The following is a 22,150-nucleotide window of genomic DNA, read 5'->3' on the forward strand; positions in this document are numbered from 1 at the left end:
CTGGAATGGTTTGAAAAGGAACTGCTTTTCCCCTCGACACTGTGAAAACATGACTCAAACAACGTGTGCCATGCGTGGGCTTTGGGGATTTAGAACTTGACCTCAGTTGGCTGCTGTTGACTGGCCTGCCCAGTCTGTAATGTTTTCATTACAGTTTCATTGGTGAGGTTTTTTGTTTGTGATTGTTTTTTGTGTTTAATTGGCAGATGGTAGGGTTCGAACTGAGCTGGCCACTTGTCATGCCTTTGGTTGTGTCCAGGGGAAGCCCACTGGGTCCTTTCATGATCCAGTCCAGGCTTTCACCACAGTGGTCAGATGTCACCTTCTGTTCTGATCCTTAGTGGACGGGACTTGTGACAGTGGCCCTGGAGGGAGTTTCTAGGTGGGACGTGGGTTCTACTCCGGACTCTCCAAGCATCCTGCTTGCTAGTTCTGGGCGTGTCATTCCCACCATGGGGATTTTGGTTTTCACCCTGTAAAATATCTGTCCTAGGACAAAACTCGTAGGGTTTTTCCAGATCATATAGGTAAAATGATTAGTAGAACATGAAGTGTTAAATAAGGTTTGTGGATGCAGTTTGCAATTCCCTATGTCTGATTCTGTAATCAGATGGTAGAGGCAGTGTGTGTGCCTGGTGGAAAATCATAAAATACAAAGAAGACTGAGAGCACATTCCCGCGGGCGCCCCTGTGTTACTAGCTTCTGGAGTCTCGTTTCGTGGATTAATTGTATTTTATTATCACATGGTATATTTTAGCAAAAATTAGAGCCTCCTATCTTGTAACTGGTTTTACCTTTCCTTTCAGATCTCAGAGCTGTTGTGTGGAAAAAGGCTTTTTCTCCGTGACTGCTGATATGACCTGCTCTTTACTGTGTCTGCCAGTGCCTTGGTTTAGCACAGGGTTGGCTGTCTTTTTCTTAAAGGGCCGGAGAGTAAATACTTCAGGCATCGCAACCTTAAGGGGCAGTGTTGAGGGTGTCACGTGGGTACTTGTATCGCTGTTCACAGGTGTCAGCACTGTCGGTGGCTCCGGGGTGGGCCCAGCAGGGAGGAAAGCCTGCGCTGGCAGTGCGAGGACTGTTAGGAGGGCCCCTCTGGGTCCCCTCCCAGCCATCCTCCTCTCCAGGGAGGGGCAGCAAGTGCCCACCAGCTTTTTGCCTTGGGCTCAACTGAGCCTTGCTGAGTTTACTGTGAACAAATCCCGGTTTCTGTGATGAGCATTCCCTGGCGTGGAGCCACCACGCTCAGAGTCCATTTCCCTGGGTGAGGGGAGCAGCCAGCGACCCAGGCCTGGGGCCCTTCCTCGGGGTGGAGGTGACCCCTGAAGCTGGTGTGCCGCCTTCCCTTAGGGGTCCGAGGGGCCACACCACGCAGGGTGGAGAGCGGGGTGCAGCCTCTGTTGGTCTGGAGGACACAGCAGGAGGTCGTTTATCTTGGCTTTGGGGAGCAAGTGGCCAGTCGTAGGACACTCCACGAGTTTATCTTGCGTAGGTGTTGTGTTAGTTCCTAGGGCTGCTGTAAGTCACCACGCACTGGCTGGTGTAGGCAGCAGAGGTGCGTCCTCACAGTTCTGGAGGCCAGAATTTTAGGCTGTGGTGCTGGCAGGACACTCCCTCCCAGACCCCTGGGCAGCACCCCCGGTCTCCTCCAGCTCCTGGCGGCCCACGCCTTCGTCGGCTCGGGGCCGCGGCACTGTCTCCCTTCTGTCACGGGGACGCTTGCCGTTGGGGTGAGGGTCTGCCCCGAGTATCCAGGAAGGTCTCCTCTTGAGGTCCTTCACTTAGTTACCTTATCCCAAATAAGGTCACACGCACAAGTGCTGCGTGGCAAGATCTTCGGGAGTGGGCCTGCCGTTCAGCCCACTGCTGCTGCTTCCTTGAGGTAACCGTGTAGCTTTTCTCTTTCCTCTTTCAGATGTAATGTAGCCGTGAACAAATGCACAGGTCTTAGGTGTACAGTGTAAGTGTGCCCACCCCTGGGACTCTCAGCGCCCCTGAGAGGGCACTTCTGTGACGTGGCGGGGACCCCACTGTGGGGGGCCTGCCTCTGAGCAGCGCTGCCCTGTGGGCACGGTGCACCTGGCGCCGCTCGCTCGTGGACACGTGCTTTGCAGTTCGCGGCTGTCGTGCACAAGGCTCCCTCCCACAGGAAGTAGGGTGTCTGGGTAAATGCATTTTCAATATATTCTCTCAGTGCCCTCTTGCTGAGGAAAAGCCGCTCAGTTTCTCCAGGAGCCCTGCTGCTCCACCCAGGAGAGGATTTTTGTTGGGTTTTGCCAAAGTGAGCAGTACAGGGAGGAGGTGGGTCCAGGGCGAGTGTCAGTGTGTGTTGCGCTCCGAGTGGGCGGTGCCAGTGCCCAGGAAGGGCTGGGAGACCTGGGAGTGGTGCCCTGTGCTCCCGGGACCCTGGAGGCGGCAGGCCACGACCTCCACCTGCCCGCCGTGGGGCCCACGCCCCCCGTTGTCACAAAGGCACCCAGCAACAGCGCGTGAAATGTGGCCGACCGTCACTACAAACAGGACTTGCGACTGGGGTGTGTGTTTAGAGTTACTTGTTTCTGGTGCGTGGAAGCCTGTTTAGAAGAAGGTCGCAGTGAGTGTAGTTGCCCCGAGCAGTTACCGGAACGTCCCTCTGCTCAGGTTCCAAGGTGAAGCGTCGGGAACCGTGGACACGCGTGCCTCCCTGGTTTTTCATTCCCAAGTCTGATGAGACTTCGGGCACAGGCCAGGTGATGGTGACTTCTGAGGCAAAGGAGGTGGCTTCATGATGGGTTTATTTCTGGATGACTTTGTTACTAATTTAGACTTGTTTTGCTCCAAACATCCCCTTGGCAAACTTGCCATTCAAAGAGGGAAATTACCAGCTGATTATTTAAATGTAAGGGAAGTGGAGAGGATCGTTCTTTTGGTAGCCTTTTTCTGCAAAAGACTTTCTGTTTCAGGAACCAGAGAGTATGGTGGCCACAGTGTCGCCAGCACAGACAGGTCTTTTCCAGGCTGCTGTGTGAGTTTAGCCGCTGTGTCCCCTGTGACAGATGACCGGGCTGGGGTGGGCTGTGTCCCCGGGAACCTCAGCAGCACACGATGGGGTGAGCGGCCTCGGCGGTGCCCGGCCCGGGCAGGTGGACGTGCAGGGCTACAGGGGACAGTGTGCCATGGGGAGCAGCGGAGGACGCGTCTGGGGACGTCGCCCACCCTGAGGCGGGTGCTGGTGGTTGTCCTGTGTCACTGTGGGGCCATGTTTTGACGCTGCTGCACTGAGCATGTCCGGCGGCAGGTGCGCCTCAGAGGCTGCGGTCTCTGGGCCCGGGCTTGTGCTGTGGGCTGAGAACAGAGGGAAGGGGAGGAGGCCTTCTCTGGCTCTGGTGGCCGGCCAGGGCGCCCTCCTGGGCTGGCTCAGAGGCTGAGCTGCAGTCCTTCCTAAGACGCTGCGAGTGCGCGCACACACCCGCGCCTGCGCATGCGGAGCCGATAACCAGCTGCCGGGCCGCCAGCCACACGGGCCACGTGCGCCCGTAAGAGCGTGTGGCCCAGCAGGCTGATGTGAACAAGCTTTTTTAAAAAGCAGTTTTGGAGGAGCAGGGCCTGGGCGCCTCACGTCCTCGGTGAGGATGTGCTGTGGGACACACTGCGGGGCGTGGGCTGCAGGACAGGACACGTGGCGCCCCGGTCTCCTGAAACGAGCCCCTGCTCAGAGTTGCCCGTGTGTGGGCACCGGGCCGAGACCGGAGGAGGAAGGAGACAGCCGGGGTCCCTCTCCTGGATGCATCTGCGCAGCAGGAGGTGTGCGAGCACCTCGACTTTGACCTTGATGCTCTGCTTGGTGTCTCCATCCATCTGTCCGGTGTCCTGATGGGAAGATGTCCCTTTATATGCAAAACGTTACACTTGTACGAAATCCTTTTGTCACCTGTCCTTTGGTTTTTCTGGCCACATAGACCATCCTGGGGGGACACAGAGGTGCTGAGGGTTGTGCAGAGTGGGAGGGCTCCCAGGGCCACGTCAGCCACGGCCCCCTCCCTTTCCTGGGGAGGCACCTTTGTAGGCAGGGTGCCCCCAGCCTCATGGAAGTTTGGGTTCCCACGGTGGGGGTTGCTGTTATTTGAGCTCTGTGTGACGGTGCCGGGAAGTGGGGAGGGGGTAGCATTTTCACACGGGGCCTGGCTCTCCAGCCTTCAGGGGTGAGTGTGCTGTGTGCTCCTGCGTGTGTGTGTGTTCAGCCAGGCTGCTTCAGGCTCTGGTGGAGGCAGTGTCCTTGGCCTGGGCCTTCACCGCCCTGAGAATGGTGGTTCTGTGTCTTCAAGCCTCCTGGCTGCATGGTCACGTGGCCAGAAGCCCATTATCGAAGTAACAATTAAGGCCTTTTCGAACCAACTGGCAGGAAAAGTGTCGAGTTTCCTGTGATGTTGCCATCACTTCTTAATTTAGAAACTGATAAAAGATCTACCCACGGGTGTCATCAGGCAGAGGGGGACGTGTCCATGGTTGCATTCACAGAGATGCACGGCAGAGGCAGCGTCCAGCCACCGGCTGCTGCGTGTCTGCTCCCCACCATCTGTACGTGCAGGCCTGGGGCAGACACGGGCGATAAACCACCGTGAGGGCAGTGGGCGGAGCCTGTGCCTGCCCGCCCCTTGTCACTGCCGCGGCTGTGGCTCTTCGCGGAAGTGACGGGACCTCACCCTTTGGGGGCAGGGAGGTGATGGCAGGAGGAGACTGGTTCCTCAGAGAGGGGGGCACACCTTGGCTCTCAGGCAGAAGCCTATAACCGGGTGTTCCTTCAGGAGAAGCATCTGAAGTGCCCTGGAGGAACACTGGCTTCAAGGGCTCCATCCTCAGCCCCCACCTCCCCAGCCTGAGAGACTCAACGGCCACTGATAAGAGCCCTGGGCAGGTGTCAGGTATCATCCTGAGCTCTTAACATGAGGAAGGTTTACTTCCATATTTTACAGATAGAGAAACAGATATATCCAACCACAAACCCAGGGCTCTTCTTTTTCTTCATTGAAGTATTATCGTTGATTTGCTGTGCTATATATATTTCAGGTGATTCAGTATTTTTGCAGATTACACTCCAGTTAAAGTTATTATAAGATACTGGCTCTAATTTCCTGTGCCGTCCAATATATCTTCGTAGCTTATTTATTTTATACATAGTAGTTTGTGTTTCTTAATCCCCTCTCCCTGTCTTCCCCCTCTCCCTTCCCGCTCCCAACTGGTAATCACTGGTTCGTTCTCTGTATCTGTGAGTTTGCTTCTTTTTTGTTATAGTCACTAGTTTGTTGTATTTTTTAGATTCCACATATAAGTGATCTCATACAGTGTGTGATTTTGTCTGTCTGACTTATTTCACTTAGCATAGTGCCCTCCAAATCCATCCATGTTGCTGCACATGGCAAAACTGCATTCTTCTTTATGGCTGAGTAATAGTCCATTGTGTGTATAAACACCACATCTTCTTTATCCATTCATCTATTGATGGACACTTAGGTTGCTTCCATGTCTTGGGTATTGTAAATAGTGCTGCTATGAACATTGGGGTGCATGTATCTTTTCAAATTAGAGTTTTCATTTTTTCCAGATATATACCCAGGAGTGGAATTGCTGGATCATATGGTAGCTCTATTCTTGTTTGTTTTTTGTTTTTCTTTGCGGTACGCAGGCCTCTCACTGTTGTGGCCTCTCCCGTTGCGGAGCACAGGCTCCAGACGCACAGGCTCAGCGGCCATGGCTCACGGGCCCAGCCGCTCCGTGGCATGTGGGGTCCTCCCGGACCGGGGCACGAACCCGTGTCCCCTGCATCGGCAGGCGGACTCTCAACCACTGCGCCACCAGGGAAGCCCTATTCTTAGTTTTTTAAGGAACCTCCATACTGTTCTCCATAGTGGCTGCACCAATTTACATTCCCACCAACGCTGTAAAGAGGGTTCCCTTTTCTCCACTCCGCCAGCGTTTGTAATTTGTAGGCTTTGGTGACGGCCATTCTGACCGGTGTGAGGAGATACCTCATTGTGGTTTTGATTTGCATTTCTCTAATAATTAGAGATGTTGAGCATCTTTTCATGTGCCTGTTGGCTATCTATGTGTCTTCTTTGGAAAAATGTCTGTTCAGGTCTTTTGCTCATTTTTTGATTGGGTTGGTTTGTTTTTTTGATATTTAAGTGTGTGAGCTGTATCTACATGGTGTGTGTGTGTGTGCGTGCGTGCATACACACACACACACACACACACACACACACACACACACACATGTATTTTTTTGCCGCGTCATGAGGCTTGTGGGATCTTAGTTTCCCGACCAGGGATTGAACCCACGCTCTCAGCAGTGAAAGCGCAGAGTCCTAACCACTGGACTGCAAGGGAGTTCATGTTTATATATTTTGGATATTAACCTCTTTTCAGTTGTATCATTTGCAAGTTTTCTCCCACTCAGTAGGTTGTCTTTTTAATGGTTTCTTTTGTTACACAAAAGCTTTTAAGTTTAGTTAGATCCCCTTTGTTTATTTTTGCTTTTATTTCTTTTGCCTTTAGAGACAGATCCAAAAAAAATATTGCTATGATTTATGTCAAAGAAAGTTCTGTCTATGTTTTCTTCCAGGAGTTTTATGGTTTGTGGTCTTAGGCTTAGATCTTTTAATCCATATTTAGTTTATTTATATATATGGTGTGGGGAAATGTTCTAATCTTTCATCTTTTATGTGTAGCTGTCCAGCTTTTCTAGCGCCATTTATTGAAGAGGCTGTCCTTTCTCCATTTATATTCTTGTCCCCTTTGTGGTAGATTGATTGGCCATAGGTGCATGGGTCTCTATCCTGTTCCATTGATCTAAGTGTCTATTTTTTAAAAATCAATTAATTTATTTTTGTCTGTGTTGGGTCTTTGTTGCTGCGCACGGGCTTTCTCTAGTTGTGGCGAGCGGGGGCTACTCTTCATTGTTGTGCGTGGGCTTCTCATTGCGGTGGCTTCTGTTGTTGTGGAGCACTCACTCTAGGTGCGCAGGCTTCAGTAGTTGTGGCACGCAGGCTCAGTAGTTGTGGCTCGTGGGCTCTAGAGCACAGGCTCAGTAGTTGTGGTGCACGTGCTTAGTTGCTCTGCAGTATGTGGCATCTTCCCAGACCAGGACTCAAACTTGTGTCCCCTGCATTGGTCGGCAGATTCTTAACCGCTGCCCCACCAGGGAAGTCCCTAAGTGTCTGTTTTTGTGTCAGCACCGTACTGTTTTGATTACTGGAGCTTTATAGTATGGTCTCAAGTCAGGGAGCATGATACCTCCCACTTTGTTCTTTTTTCCCTCAAGATTGCTTTGGCAATTAGGCAAGACTTGTGGTTCCATGTAATTTTTAGGATTGAATTATTTTAGTTCTGTGGAAAATGTCATACATATTTTGACAGGGATTGCATTGAATCTGTAGATTGCTTTGGGTAATATGGCCATTTTAACAGTATTAATTCTTCCAACCCAAGAGCATGGGATATCCTTCCATTTCTTTGCATCATCTTCAAATTTCCTTTATCAGTGTTCTGTAGTTTTCAGAGTATAGATCTTTCACCTACACAGTTAAGTTTATGCCTAGGTATTGGATTGGCCAAAAAGTTCGTTCGGATTTTTCTGTAAGATGTTATGGAAAAACCTGAATGAACTTCTTGGTCAACCCAGTATTTTATTCTCTTTGATGCAATTCAAAATGGGATTTTTGTTTTCTTTCTCTTTCTGATAGTTCATTATTAGTGTATAGAAAAGCAACAGATTTGTGTCCTTAACTACTTAGGCCAGTGTTTCTGAAGTGTCCTGACAGCTTCTCATAATTTAGGAAAACAGTCTATTTCTGTCTTTGCCCTTAACACACACCCTGGAAACATGTTCACAAAATAACTCTTCATGAGATGGTGTGTGTGATGCCTCCTGATATTATCTGTTCTGTGTTATTTCACTTTCTAACAAGTGGCTATTGAACATGCTAAAACAATTGTGGGACTGAGTGTGGTTTTGGAAACCCCCAGTAGGTGAGCTGTGTCTGCAGGGCACGTTCCCAGAGTTGCTCTCACTCTCCTGTTTCTCCTTTGATGAAATGTCTCTGCACGTCTTTTGTCCATTTTCTAATTGGATGTTTGTTGTTTACAGTTGTTTTGATTGTTGTTTATTTTTTATTCTTACGAGTCCTTTGACTTGTGATTTGCAGTTTGCCTTTTCATCCTGTGAACTAGGTCTTTCATTGAGCAGAAGGTTTTAATTTTGCTGAGATACAGTTGACCAGTTTTTCCCTTTGTGAATGGACGGTACTTCTGGTGTCATGTCTTAAGAACTGTTTGCCTAGCTTGAGGTCTTAAAGATTTTCTTCTTCTTTTTTTTTTTTTCTACAATTTGTACAGGTTTTCATACTTTTTTTAAATTTAGATTTATACCTGAGCATTTCAGTTTTATTTGACGCACTTGTAAATGGTATTGTGTTTTAATTCTATTTCCACATGTTCTTGCTATTCGTAGACATGTGGTGGGTTTTCGTGTGTCAATCTGGTATTCTGCAACCTTGTTGAGCTCACTGTTTCCAGGAGTTTGGTAGATTCCTTGCAGTTTTTTAGATAGACAGTCACATCATTATCACATAGAAAGTTTTATTTCTTCCCTTCCAGTCTGTTTGCCTTTTATTTCCTTTCTTCCTCATTCACTGGATAGTGCTTCCAGTAAGATGTCCAGAAGCAGTGGTGGGAGGGCAGCCGTGTCCCGTGTCTCACTGGTAGGGGTGATGTTGGCCGACGATGCTGTCCACCCACCTGCTCACTCTGAGGGGTTCCCTGGACCCCTCTTGTGCCGAGAGTCTTGATATGTGTTAAATACTTTTTCTGCACCAGTTGTTAGGATTGTGTGATTCTTCTTCTTTGGCCTGTTAATGTGGTGGATTGCGTGGATCGGTTTTCAGACACAGAGCCAGGTTTGCATGTTTCTGACACAAGCATAGCTGCACCGGCCTCTCTAGTCGCTTTCTCCATGTGGTGACCCTGTGGGGTCCCCGCTGGTCCCAGTGCTGGATCTTCCCCCCTTTTGTCCTGCAGCCGCCTGGTGGGTGGGTGTAGTGCCCGCCCAGGGCCACTTTTCCCATCCTGTCCCTCCCCAGGGCTGTCCTCCTCTGGGTTCTCAGTCTGCTCTTTCTCTGGCTTGTGCTTTTGTCTCCGTGGAGCAGCCATGGAGGCGTGTGGACTCGTCCCGTGCTGTGCTCTTGGTCACCACGTCGTGGGGCTCTCAGGGTGCCGGCCTGTCCCTGTCTTCTCCTCTCATTTATTCTGCAGCTTGGTCCCTTCTCTGTAAGACATCTTTTTCCTCCTCTGTTTTAACCACCCCCTCCTCCAACCTTCCTAGTTCACCGTTAATTGATAAGGTTTTCATTTCCATTCTGGCCGCGCAGTTCCAGTGGCTTGTGTGCTCTGTGCAAGGGAGGGTGGGTCTTGCCACAGGCTGGCAGCCTTGAGCTGCTGCCCCATTGTGTCCAGGGAGCTGCACTTCTGCACAGGGCATGGGGCGCCGTGAAGGGAGACTGTCCTGGGACAGGGTCTGGTAATTAGCCCTCCACTTTCTAAGCGCCTGCCAGGGTGTAGCAGGTACATACCCCGTGGTGGTTTTTTTTTTTTTTTTTTTTTTTTTCGGTATGCGGGCCTCTCACTGTTGTGGCCTCTCCTGGTGCGGTGCACAGGCTCCGGACGCGCAGGCCCAGCGACCGTGGCTCACGTGCCCAGCCGCTCCGCGGCATGCGGGATCTTCCCGGACCGGGGCACGAACCCGCGTCCCCTGCATCGGCAGGCGGACTCCCAACCACTGCGCCACCAGGGAAGCCCTACCCAGTGTTTTAAACTTTACTATTGTGATATGTAACATAATATCCAAAAGTCTGCAAAATAAAAATGTACAATTTCATTCTCACAAAGAACACACGCATGTGACTTTTGTGTAGAAAACTCCAGGTCACACTCCCAGGCATGACTGCCCATCCCACCCTCCTCCAGACTTTTACTTACAATAGTCACCGCTTGATGTTTTTAATAGTCTTGTCAGCTGAGCAGTGCATCCCTCAGCACTGTTTTCAGAAACTTAGGGAAACATACAATGTAACTTTTTTTTGCCTTGACTTGTGAGATGGTTGGGTTGTTGCAGGCTCCCACAGGGGCTGCTGGCGCGTGCGGTACAGGCCTGCGTCCTGCGCTGGCGTGGCCTCTGGGTGTCGCCCCAGGAGCTGTGGGCTGTTGGGCGCGCGTGCGCGGTGGGTCCGTGGCTCCGCTCGCGCTCCCATCAGGATGCGTCGTTTGCTCTGTTCTGCATCTTCGCTGATGTTCTATAGCTTATTTTGGTTTTTGTTTGCATTGTCCTGTTGGTTAAAGAAGCTGATCAGTTTTTCATCTGGATTTCCTCTTTTGTGAAAGGCCTGAGTCTCACTTCCATCTTTTGTAGTGGACGTTTTCTCTTTTCCTTATTGATTTGTGGGAGCTCTTTATAGATGCTGGATAAGAGATTTTTGTCAGTTATGTGTGTAGAAAATTCTTCTCTTTTGTGGGAAGGTGACCTTTAATGAACAAAACTTGTTGTTTTTAAAGTGTTAGAATCTGGGCTTCCCTGGTGGCGCAGTGGTTAAGAATCCGCCTGCCAACGCAGGGGACATGGGTTCGAGCCCTGGTCCGGGAAGATCCCACATGCCACAGAGCAATGAAGCCCGTGAGCTACAGCTACTGAGCCTGTGCTCTAGAGCCCACGAGCCACAACTACTGAGCCCACGTGCCACAACTACTGGAGCCCGCATGCCTAGAACCCGTGCTCTGCAACACGGGTTCTAGGCATGAGAAGCCCGCGCACCACAACGAAGAGTAGCCCCCGCTCGCCGCCACTAGAGAAAGCCCGCGCGCAGCAACGAAGACTCAACGCGGCCAAAAATAAATAAATAAAATTTAAAAATAAAGTGTCAGAATTTTCAGACTTTGCCGTTATGGTTAGTGTTTCCGGTTTTGCGGGCTCTTTCTTTACCTTGAGGTTGTGAAGGTGTTCTCTACCCTGTTGTCCAGCAGCCTGTTCTCCTCTGGTCTGCAGTGTCTGGACTTGGGTTCTGTGTGGGGGTGAGTGGGAATCACCTTCATGTCTCTGCATGGACTCTGCCGGGGGGGCTCAGGTCGGGGGCTCCTTGGTCGGAACGTGGGTCACCGTGCACATGCGCTTGGCCTGCCGGTTGGCCCTTGTCAGCATCAGGCGGTGTCAGTACTGTTCTTCAGCTTTTTGACTTTGACTTTAATTTTTTAAATTAATATTTATTTATGCAATTTGAAGTCCTTTCCTTTTCATTTTAATTTTATTAGCATGAGTTCTTTTTTTCTTTCTGTTTTTTTGGAAGGAAGATTTATTTATTTATTTGTTTGTTTTTGGCTGCGTTGGGTCTTTGTTGCAGTGCGCGGGCTTCTCATTGGGGTGGCTTCTTGTTGCGGATCACAGGCTCTAGGTTCGTGGACTTCAGTAGTTTGTGGCACGTGGGCAGTAGAGCATAGGCTCAGTAGTTGTGGCACATGGGCTCAGTGGTTGTGGCTCCCGGGCTCAGTGGTTGTGGCTCACGGGCTCTAGTGCACAGGCTCAGTAGTTGTGGCACACGGGCTTAGTTGCTCTGCGGCATGTGGGATCTTCCCAGACCAGGGCTCGAACCCGTGTCCCCTGCGTTGGCAGGCGGATTCTTAACCACTGCACCACCAGGGAATTTCCAAGTGCTTTCTTTTTTAAAGACCTTTTCCTTTTTTTTCTTATGCCAATTTGGGCTTCTGTACAGGAGTCATTTTATGGTTCCCAGCCCCTGCTCCTGGTTTGCACTCATTGTTTCCTGACAGCAAGTACTTCCATCTGGGTTCCCTCTGCCCAGGAGCCTCTGTACTGGTGTTCGGCTGCTGGGCCCTGAGTCCCTTACACACCTGGGGGTTTGCAGTGAGGACCGCACAGTAAACTTTACTGAACTTTTACTGAAAAGTAACTATTTTATAAAAGAAAACAAGTTTAGTGAGAAGAGTGGCATTGTTTCATATAGCTGCAGCTCTTTCTACTACCTGGCACCTTTACTCCATCTGTTGCATTCTGCGGTTTTGCTTAAAGTGTGTGAAAACGATCCAGCCTCTCACAGACATGTATAGGGAACAGGGAGTCGCCTGGGAGCCTCCACGTGAGGGTGGGTTCTCCTCCGACTGGACTCGGGGGATCTGAAGACCCTGGGGGCTCCCTTGTGAAGCATTGGTCCCCTGAGGTGTGTGGGTCTCCCAAATGTGGACGGTCCATGATCACCACCAACCTCATTTGACCCGTCTTCAGGCTGGGTGCTAGGAAGCTAATGGAAGGGATACAAGTTTCCCAGAATTCATGTGAAAGCTCAAATTTTATTGCTGGCCACAACTACTGTTAGTTTTCCTTGAAGCGATGGCCTCATTTAGTTCATTTTTGAGAAAACACGTACCAGTCCTTAATAATCATAGCTTGTCTGAGAGAGTCTTTCAAGTAGCCGTTGTGCCCCATGAAAACGCAGCCGGCGTGGCCACAGCCCCGCCGCAGGGGCTTTTCCAGAGCCCAGTGCAGTCCCGCCAGCCCCACCGTCCGTCTGCTCAGAGTGTCGGGAGGGCAGGGAGTAGGGTTTGCAGAGCGACAGAGTGGACGACGTTTGCTGCTTTATCGAGGCAGCGCTAGGGACGCCGGCTGGCACACCGCGGCCACGTGCCAGCGGGTGCATGGCCACGCCGGCCGGAGAGGGCTTGGGGCGTCTTGGGGCCCTCAGGTGACACTGATAGGCCACAGTGTCCCTTGTGGAGCCCACGATAGTGCTCTGGGTGTGGTCTCTGTCCAGGGAGACCTTACTTATGGACACAGAAATTCTAATTCCATGCAGTTTTCCTGGTTTACAAAATATTAGTCTTGACTTTCTTTGTCCCCCAAGGATTTAAATTCAGACCATTCTTGGAGCTCAGCTCTGACCCCACAGGAGAGGCCGGGCTGTGCCGCCTGCGGCTGCCCTTGCCCCCCCCCCCCCCCCCCCCCCCCCCCGCCAAGGCCCGCAGGAGGGGGAGGGCCGGGGGACTTTGCTGCAGGCTCGCAGGTGCCTTTCTTTTGCCGTTACCCTGGTCGCCAGTGTGGCTACATTTGGTGTTTGAGTCTGGAAATCGTTTTTTGGGACCGTTGCTGCGCTGTGTCCGCGTCCCCTGCACAGAGGCCCCCGTGCGGGAGAGGCGGGGCTCAGTGGGCTCCTGCCCTTTGGCTGGGGTCCTGTCCTGGGCCGTTGTCTCTGGTTCCTCCTCGGGCAGCGTCTTTGCCTTGCTGTGACAGCGGGCTTTCTGGATTGCTTCTCTAGGACTTAGCGTATCCTCTCGTTTTAAAATTTGTGAGTCTTTTCTTCTGTCTCTGAATTTTTCTAGACTCTCCTGAAGCCCAGGTTGCTGCTGACCCGGTCTCTCTCTAGCCCCTGCTCACCCTGCTCCTGTGTGTGTGGTCCCTCCGGGCCCTGCTCTGAGCCTCCCTCTCAGCTGCCTTCTCTGCCCCTGTGGTTGCAGCTTGCGGGGATGAGGCCGCTGGGGCGGGGGTGGCTGGCACAGGTTGGCAGGCGGTGGGCCCTCGTCCCGCCCCATTGCGCCTTCCCTCCTGGAGCTGCGGGGCCGGGCTCTCCCTGTCCGTGGATTTGGGGCCCATGGTGCTGTGGCCTTTTCCACTCAGGTTCCAGCTTTGATCCCCACGAGGCCAGTAAAGTTGCCTTCAGGTTCCCCCTCGTGTCTTGCTTTTAGCTTGTCACTCGCAAAGGCAGGAGTTTGCTGAACGGCGGGTGTGGCAGGGGTGCAGCCACCCACCTTCCTCAGGGTTAGTTTGGAGGGAGCCTCTCCTCCGAGAGTTGCGCCTCTTGCCCACGGAGAGGGACTCGCAGGGCCGAGTTGTGTCAGGAAGGAGGAGGGTGCCGTGGTCGGGGCAGTTGCTTGCTGCGGTGCCCGCGGGGCTAGGTCTGCCCATGGTGCTCAGAGCGCCTTTGGGGAGGGACACGCCTCGTTGTGACACGAGGTCTCTTGACAAGGATGTCTGTCCCGCCAGCCCCTGTGAATGGACGTCTCCCTGGGCCCAGGACAGGCAGGCGGGAAGGAGAGGCTGCCCAGCGGAGGGGTGCAGGGTGGTGTGGAGCCCGAGGGACTGGGCAGCCTCAGGGAGGGTCCTGCTGGGCACGTAGGGGAGAGGACAGAAGTGTGCCTGTGAGACCGGGACACAGCTGGGGCGGACCTGGACCCATCGAGCCCTGTCCCTCCTCAGGAATGAGTGGAGACCTGGCACTCGGGGCCAGCTGCCAACACAGACATCCTGGTGAGGCGCGGGCCTCCTCCGTCAGCTAGTGGATTGCGCCCAAAATGACGGCAGTGGCGAGTGTCTCCTGGTGGCAGGGATGTGCCAGAGCCCGGGTCGGAGACGTGCACGCGGGTGTAGTGTTGAAATTTCACGCCGACGACAGCAGCGGAGCAGGAGGCGCTAGAGGAGCCGCAGGGTCTGCCGGTGTTTCCAGAAGCTGGGGGTGCGCCTTGGGGGGCCGCCGTAGGCACTGAGGCCCTGGAGGAGCCGGCCCCCCTCTTGCCCCCAGCCTCTGGGCAGCTCGTGCAGGGCTTCCCAGGAAAGGCCAGAGCCGCCGTGGGACACTTGGTGACATCAGCTTTTGCGGCCTGGGCTGGCCGTCCACGCGCCCTCCTGGTTTGGATGCGGCAAGGTCGGGGTCCGGGACTCGTGGGTCCACCCGGCGTGCGCTGCCTGGCTCCACACACTCGGGGATTCGCGTCTGGGGGTGCGAGCGTCGCGCGTCCACGGCTCCGTGGCCTGAGTTTCCATCTTGGGAGCAGGCAGTCAGGAGGTTTTCAAAACATTAACTTCGGATAATCTTTAAATTTCTGTGGAAACATTGCTGATGAGTTCCCAGGTAGCCCTGAGATTCAGCAGCTGTCCTGAGTCAGGCTCTGACACGCCATTCCTCAGGCTGAGACAGCCCAGTTTGGTCTTGGAAAACTGGAAGAGAGCTTGGCGTTCACAGTTTCAAGCGCAGATAGGAACCATCATTTACGGCCGCAGCCACGGGGAACGTGTGGAGGCAGAGCCCGGCCCACCTGCGCGGTGTGCTGCGGAGGCGGTGTCAGGAGGTGGTGTGGTCCCTCCACTGACTACAGTTAGATGTGTGTTGGCCAGTGAATAAGCAAGGGGACACTCGGGGAACCTTTGATCCGTTAACGTGGAAAAGGAGACAGGTTCTCCAGAGGCTGGTGAAGAGCAGGTCGGAGCTGCCACTCCAGAACGCTTCTGAACAGCGTGTTTCCAAAACCATACAGAGTAGAGGCTGTTTAATTCCGGGTGAGCTATTTACAAAACCCCTCGTCCAACACGGCAAGGCGCCAGAGGTGTGATTCGGTTTGTGTGAACTGTTCTCTGACCCTGTGAGGAGGATGTCTGCGAGGAAGGCTTTCAGGAGGACGGAGCAGACGTGCTTTTCCCTGTTCCCTCTGCTGAGCGCAGCACGCACCCTGGATGTGATTCGTGGAGCAAGCACAGGAGGACCGGGGGGGTGGGGGGAGAGCTGTCTACATCGGGCAGGGGCGGGGCGGGTCAGTGTGGCCACAGGCAGAGACGACTCCACGCACAGGTGCAGAGCGCCTGGCGGTGCCGGCACGGCCGCCAGGGAAGCACCGGGCTTGTTGGGAGCAGCAGACAGGATTGAGAGGCGAGTCGGCCAGCATCTCCCCTGGGGTCTCCATGGGGAAGGCGGTGGGTGGAGTGGACAGTTCCGCGGGCTGCGGGGTGGTCTCTGGTTATGTGGTACCTGGGATGCGTTATGTTCGGGGGAGTCGGCGGCTTGTGTGTGAGAGGTAGGTGGGGTGGTGGGTGGTTTTGTGGGGGGTTCTTGGCCATTGCCAAGAAAGGGCTGGCCCTGGTGGGAGGGCGGTCTGTCCCCAGAAAGCAAACTGAAGATGCCAAAACATAAAATACAGAAAACACGATAACCACAGCATGTGTCCTGGGAAATGCAGGGGCGCAGGCCTCAGGCCCACGTGCAGGAGTGGGCGCCGCAGCTACCTGACATCCTCCGGGCGTTCCCCAGCGGCGTCACTTGCCTACCTTCTGGACATTTGACTTGCGGGAGTTGGGGAGTTCGGGGTGCTGGGTGCTTTCTGAGTGGCAGAGTAGCCCTCATCCTGACCTTCTGTTGGGGGTGGGGGCAGGGGGCCGAGAGGGTGGTGGGCGTGATCCCCTGGACCTCGAGGTGTGACCCTGCCCGTGGGCAGAGGGTGCTGCCACCAAGCGTGTGTGGCGCCTGACCCCCGGAGCAGGGCCCCGCGTGCACCCCGGGGTTCTGCGGTTCTCCCTCGTGGAGGGGGACGTGCCGCTGCCGGGGCTGCCTGCCGGGCCGGTGCCTCAGGAGCGGCCCCCTCAGAAGGCTGCTGCGTCCATGCGTCGTGCATCACCGACTGCAGGCGGCACCTGGGTTTCATGTGGGGTCACTGGATCTTAACCCCTGTCCTCTGTTTTTAAGCAGACGGTTGACGATGAAGCGATGGCGGCGTGAATGAAGGCCTGGTGAGGAGGAAACGATGCCCAAGGGTGGGTGTTCTAGAACCCCACAGCAGGAGGAGCGTTCCCTGAGCAGCGACATGGTGGAGAAGCAGCCCGGGAAAAAGGTGAGCTCGTCCTCCCCCACCACTCCGCGTGGGCCTCGTCCGGGCCCGGGGGAGGGCTGGGGGTGTCACTGTCGCTTGTCCCTCTGCAGTGGGCGACGTCTGTGCCGCGAGACCCTCTTCGGGCGGCAGTGGAGGAACTGCTGTGCTGGGTGGCTGTGGAGGACACGTCTGGCTTTTTTTAAGGATGTTTGTTATTTGGGGGCCAAAGTGGAGCTTTAACCACTAGGTCCGTGGACAGAAATTGCTGTCTGAGAGAACCCCAGTTCGGCCCCACCGTCTGTCCCTCAGGACCATGGGTTCCTGCCATATGGTTGCTGGCAGACCAAATCTGACGGTAGCCGTGAGTGGTCCTGACTTGAAACGCTGCTGGGTAATTGTACTCCCCGTTTGCTTGTTGCCAATGTGAATAGGAAAACGGGTTGTAAATCTGCATCATTGCGTCCTGTTAATGTGCTGGCGCCCTGGGCTCAGGGGTGTGTGCTGTGTGCTCCACAAGCTGTGACACCCAGTGTTCCCTCCAGACTGTTCTTAGCGGGACCCCCAGGCTGGTCTGTAGGAGTTACAGACTCACAGACTTCCTGAGGGAGGGCCCACCTGCAAAGGTGGCCTCGCCCGTGCTCTGCGTGGGGTGCTGTGGCCTGTGCCCGGCCCCCCTTGATCCAGGAGGAGGACGTTCAGAGAAGCCCTCCGTGTGGAAGCTGGGTGTGGCTCGTTGCTGCTTTGCCCCGTGGTTTTACGAGCAGGTCTGGGAAGAGGCCTCGGGCTCCATGCTCCTCCCAGCGCTGGGAAACTCTGGGAGCGCTGGTTCCCGGAATCCCAGAGGAATCCACCGAGGAGAGAGTAGGAGGCCGCGTCCAGATGCTGAATTCCCAGGAAGGGTGGCAGGGGTCCATGGATCCAAAGCCCCTGGGAGCCCCCGCTCCTCTCGGGGCTCCAGACAGGCCTTCTGGTGGCAGTGAAGGGGTCGGGGTATTGCCGTCCCAGGTGGACTCCTGGGGTCCCAGTGACACTGGGGATTGCAGAGAGGGAGGTAGAGAAAAAGGCCCGAGGAACAAGCTGTGCCTGGCCGAGGAGCCAGCCCCGCGCCCTGCCCCGCTCTCTGCGGGACGCCGGCTGAAGCACACGCCACCCGCTGCGACCCCCTCCCCTCCACAGGACGCTCCCCGGGCATGGCTGTGTGACACCACAGGTGTCCACGCAGGTTTCGCAGGGGAGGGACAGGTCAGGCCTTGAGAGAGAGGAGCACCCTGACTGGAGCAGGGAGGGCAGCTGCGTTCGCCCAGACGACAGGGCCGTCTGTAGAGGAGGCCCAGGAGGTGTGCGCAGAAGCGGCGGGGTGCAAGGCCTGCGGAGCGAGGCTGTGGCCGGAGCAGCGTGCAGAGTGCCTTTTCTGAGCGCTGTTAGCCAGCGGTCGGGTGTGTAAGTTTAAAAACACATGTGTGGGGCTTCCCTGGTGGCGCAGTGGTTGAGAGTCCGCCTGCCGATGCAGGGGACGCGGGTTCGTGCCCCGGTCCGGGAGGATCCCACATGCCGCGGAGCGGCTGGGCCCGTGAGCCGTGGCCGCTGAGCCTGCGCGTCCGGAGCCTGTGCTCCGCAACGGGAGAGGCCACAACAGTGAGAGGCCCGCGTACCGCAAAAAAAAAAGGCTACAGACTGTTTAGGGATTAATTTGATGAAAGATGTGCACCCTGAAACCTGCAGAACTTTGCTGTGGGAAACTCAGGCAGTTCTGAGCCGCTGGAGAGGAGCAGGGCCTACGGGCCGAGGGTGTCTCCATAGTGTTCAGATACCAGCGCCCCCCAAGCCAGTCTCATAGAGCCGTCTCGATGCAGGTCCAAGCCCCTGAGGGCTCTTGGGGAGAAACCGATAAGCTGCTTCCAAAGTGTGTTTGGAAATTCAAAGGACCTGGCGCAGCAACAGCCACCTTGAAAAGGCAGGAGGGAGTCGGAGGCCCTCGGCCTTGGCTGTGAAGCTGCGGGGCAGTGGAGACAGGCGCACACCTGTCCTGGGGAGCAGGTCCCCACAGGCACCCACGTGTGTGCTCAGCTGCTTGTCTACAAGATGCTGAGGCTGCTCCGTTGCGAAAGGATCATCTTTTCAGCAGACGAAGGTGGGACAGTCAGATCAACCTATTTGTGCTGTTTTTGGTGGCTGATAGAGTCCTCATTCCTACTGGCTTCTGTCGTCGTTGGTCATTCACAGATAAGACTCAGTTAGTCATAGTCGAGGGGGTTCCAGGGCAGGTGTGTGGGGTGCGGGTTAAGAGCCAGCCCTCCTGTCTCTGTACGTGGTGTGTGGGAGCTGGCTGAGCGTCCGTGGGGGACGCTGGTTGCTGGGCCACAGCAGTTTTCAGGGTGTGCCACGGTCTGACACGGAGGTTGAACTGATAGAGGTTGAACCCGATAGAGGTTGAACTTGACGTCTAGACATCCTGTTAGCATTGAGGAAGTAAACACACTGTGGAGTGTGTAAGGTTGGTCCCTGTGACGGTGCCTGGGTACTAGTGAGGGAGGCTCAGCGAGGTCTGCCCTGCTCTGCTCTGGCTGAGGGTTAAAAGCTTTCTGTGAGCACTTTTAGTGAAGTAGAAATGCACATTTCCTTTCTAGAACCTGGGATCACGATGAGCCAGACCAGGCTCTCGGGACACCCCCCTCCCCCGCGAGCAGTCCCCACGGTAACACCCCGCCCCCACCCACAGGGGATGCGGACTCATGGTGGGGATCTCTGCTTCCTTTCGATGGACAGGCCCTTGCTGTTGGAAGGAGGCTCTTCCTCTGTGGCTGTGTGGTGTCCATCGGATGGACGTTCAAGCAGCTTCTCTGCCGATTCCTGTGCTGATACCCATCTGGGTTCTTTCCAGTCCAGGTGTGACGTGAACATACGTACATCGGGGTTTTTCTCTGGAGGCAGCAGATGGGGCTTAACGGTTCGTCAAAGTGACTGCACAGTTCTGCACCCCCAAAGCCTAGGTCAGGCGGACCCATCCGTGCTAACACTTGGGGATGTCAGTTTAATTTGCCTTTTTCTGTCGTCTACTGGTCTCCTGTACCGTCCTCTGCAAGCTGTCCGTCTGTGATCCATCTGGACTCATTTTGTGTTTCGTGCTGTAAGGGAGGGTCAAGGTTTATTTTCTTCCCTGTGGATGTCCACATGGTCATTGTCACTGGGAAGACTGTCCTTTCCTGCTGGGTTGTAGCGGAGCCCTTGTCACCAGTCAGGTGGGGCTCAGCTTCTGCTCTTTGCTCTGAACCTTTGGCCCTTGGGTCCAGGACTACCTGTTGTGACTATAATTGTACAGTCTTGATACCTGGCAGTTTAATTTGCCCATCTTCGTTGTTCTTCAGAATTGTCCTTGCTACTTGTGACCCTCTGCGTTTCCATGTACATTTTGGAAAAAGCTGGTTGATCTCCACGCAAAGCCTGCTGGGTTTTGATTGGATTGCTTTGAATGTAGAGATGAGTTGGGGGAGATATGCTGTGCTAACAGTATTGAACAGTGTCCCATAAGTGGGCCTGCATTTTTATCAGTCTAATTTCTGTTCTCTCAGTAATGTTTGTAATTGTCTATGTAGAGGGCTTGAACACCTTCTGTTAGATTCATTCCTATGTATTTAATGTCTTTGGATATGAATATGTAATATTTCAGCATGATTTCCTAATGGTTTATAGTATATAGAAACCAGTCACTTTCCGTGTGATTGAGCTTCTCATTCACTTACTAATTTGAAGAGTTTAATTGTAAATTCCTCTGGATTTTCTCCTGTGTAAAAACACAGCGTCGTAAGATAAATACTCCTTGTTATCCCTCAGGAAGAAGAGGGGGGCGGGGCTGGCCTGGTCTGACCGTGGAGGAGACCGCCCCCCTGAGGCGTGTTGTCACGGTGGGGCGCAGCCCGCCGGCATCTTCCCGCAGCTGTGGAATGTTCCGTCTACGGCTGCACTGGAGTGGATGCACCCATTTGCCTTTTGATGGGCGGTTGCTCTTTCTTTTACTGTTATGAACAAAACTGTGAGTTCGTGTGGCATGTCACTCACTCCCCGGACTTTGTTAGAAACTCTGAGTGGCCCCAAGCAGCGTCCGAGGCCCACTGCTCTGCCGGTCCAGTCAGCGATTCTTGTGAGAGTACTGGTGTTGCCTCCTGGTTTTAATTTGCATTTTCCCAACGCCGAACACCTTTCCAAACGTTAACTGGCTGTGTGGATATTTTTTTCTGACAAGTGCGTGTTCAGATCTTTTGCTCATTAAAAAATAGATTTAGTTTTTCAGTAGATGTGGTGAGTATAGGCATTCCTGCCTTGAACCCCCTCTCGGGGGTGGCACCCAATCTTCTGCACCAAACCTGTGTCAGGTGGGGGACGTCCCTCCCCACAGTGTGCTGGGAGTTGGCCTCAGGACCTCAGGGCTTTTCTGCAGCTGTGGAGATGATCATAATTTTCCATCCTTTTTTTTTTTTAAAAAAAGCATTTCTAAAATACTTATTCATTTGGCTGCGCTGACTCTTAGTTGCAGCATGCGGGATCTTTAGTTGCAGCATGCGAACTCTTAGTTGCGGCATGTGGGATCTAGTTCCCTGACCAAGGATCGAAGCTGGGCCCACTGCATTGGGAGTGTGGAGTCTTAGCCACTGGACCACCAGGAAAGTCCCCGTCCTTTATTTTCTTAGTGTGGTGAATTACATTGATTTTTTAATTTCTTGCATTTCTGAATACGTTGTTAGTGTGATTTGTGTTATCTTTTTTTGTGTCTGTCGATCAGATTAACGAACTGGACCAGGAGTTTTTTTGGTGGCAGGTTGCTTATTACAGTTTGGGGCTTTCACTGGTGGGTGCTGTTCTCCTGGCAGGGGCGGCGGGGGGCGGGGCGGAGGTGCGTGCAGGTGGTGACAAGCGGGCCTGTGTCCTGGTGCCTCTGGCACCGGCTCGGCCGAGGCTCGGGCTCTGCCTGCTGGTCCCTCTTCGCGCTCCGGGTGCCCTCGGAGCTGGCAGTGTGTTGTGGCGGGGTCTCCCTGGTCACCCAAGGGTGTCTCGTTGCCTGCTGAGACTGGAGGGCACGGCGTGGCAGTCAAGTGGAGGACTCTCAGGGCCCCGGGAGACAGGACTTGCGCCGCTCAGGGTTGGGCGTCCCCTCCCAGGAGCACCCGACGCCCCAGTGCCGTGAGGGCTGCTGTGAGGGCCGTGTGTTTGCCTCCGCCTCCCCGGGGTGGATTCCAGAAAGGAAGCCTGCTGCTGGAGAAGGGGCCGCCTGGTGGTAGCAGTGCCGTCCTCCATGTCAGCAACGCAAATTGGCTGGCCCGTGTGGTGCGGTGCGCTGCGGGCAGATGAGCCGGGGCGCTGGTTAGCCTGAGGCTCTGCTGAGCGCCCGCACCCCACCCTCAGGGCTCTGTGTGCTGCCCTTTCTGTGAGGGGCGTGTCACATCCCGATCCCCCCGCGCCCCCCACCCCCAAGGTGGCGCTTCCCCCGGTTCT

The 22,150-nt window shown here is 54.2% G+C and overlaps 1 protein-coding gene across 6 annotated transcripts in view; it reads left to right on the top strand.

Annotated features, from left to right (window-relative positions):
* ANKRD11 (ankyrin repeat domain containing 11) overlaps positions 1 to 22,150 on the top strand; it is a 170,770-nt gene that overhangs the window by 123,593 nt on the left and 25,027 nt on the right. For all 6 annotated transcript variants that reach the window (XM_079906560.1, XM_079906562.1, XM_079906561.1 and 3 more), the window contains one exon: positions 16,543 to 16,684. In XM_079906560.1, coding sequence (XP_079762686.1) covers positions 16,598 to 16,684 — 87 coding nt within the window. In that variant the 5' untranslated portion in view covers positions 16,543 to 16,597. The remainder of the gene's footprint in view (positions 1 to 16,542; positions 16,685 to 22,150) is intronic.

Source organism: Stenella coeruleoalba, assembly GCF_951394435.1.
Source record: "Stenella coeruleoalba genome assembly, chromosome: 20".
Lineage (NCBI taxonomy): Eukaryota > Metazoa > Chordata > Mammalia > Artiodactyla > Delphinidae > Stenella > Stenella coeruleoalba.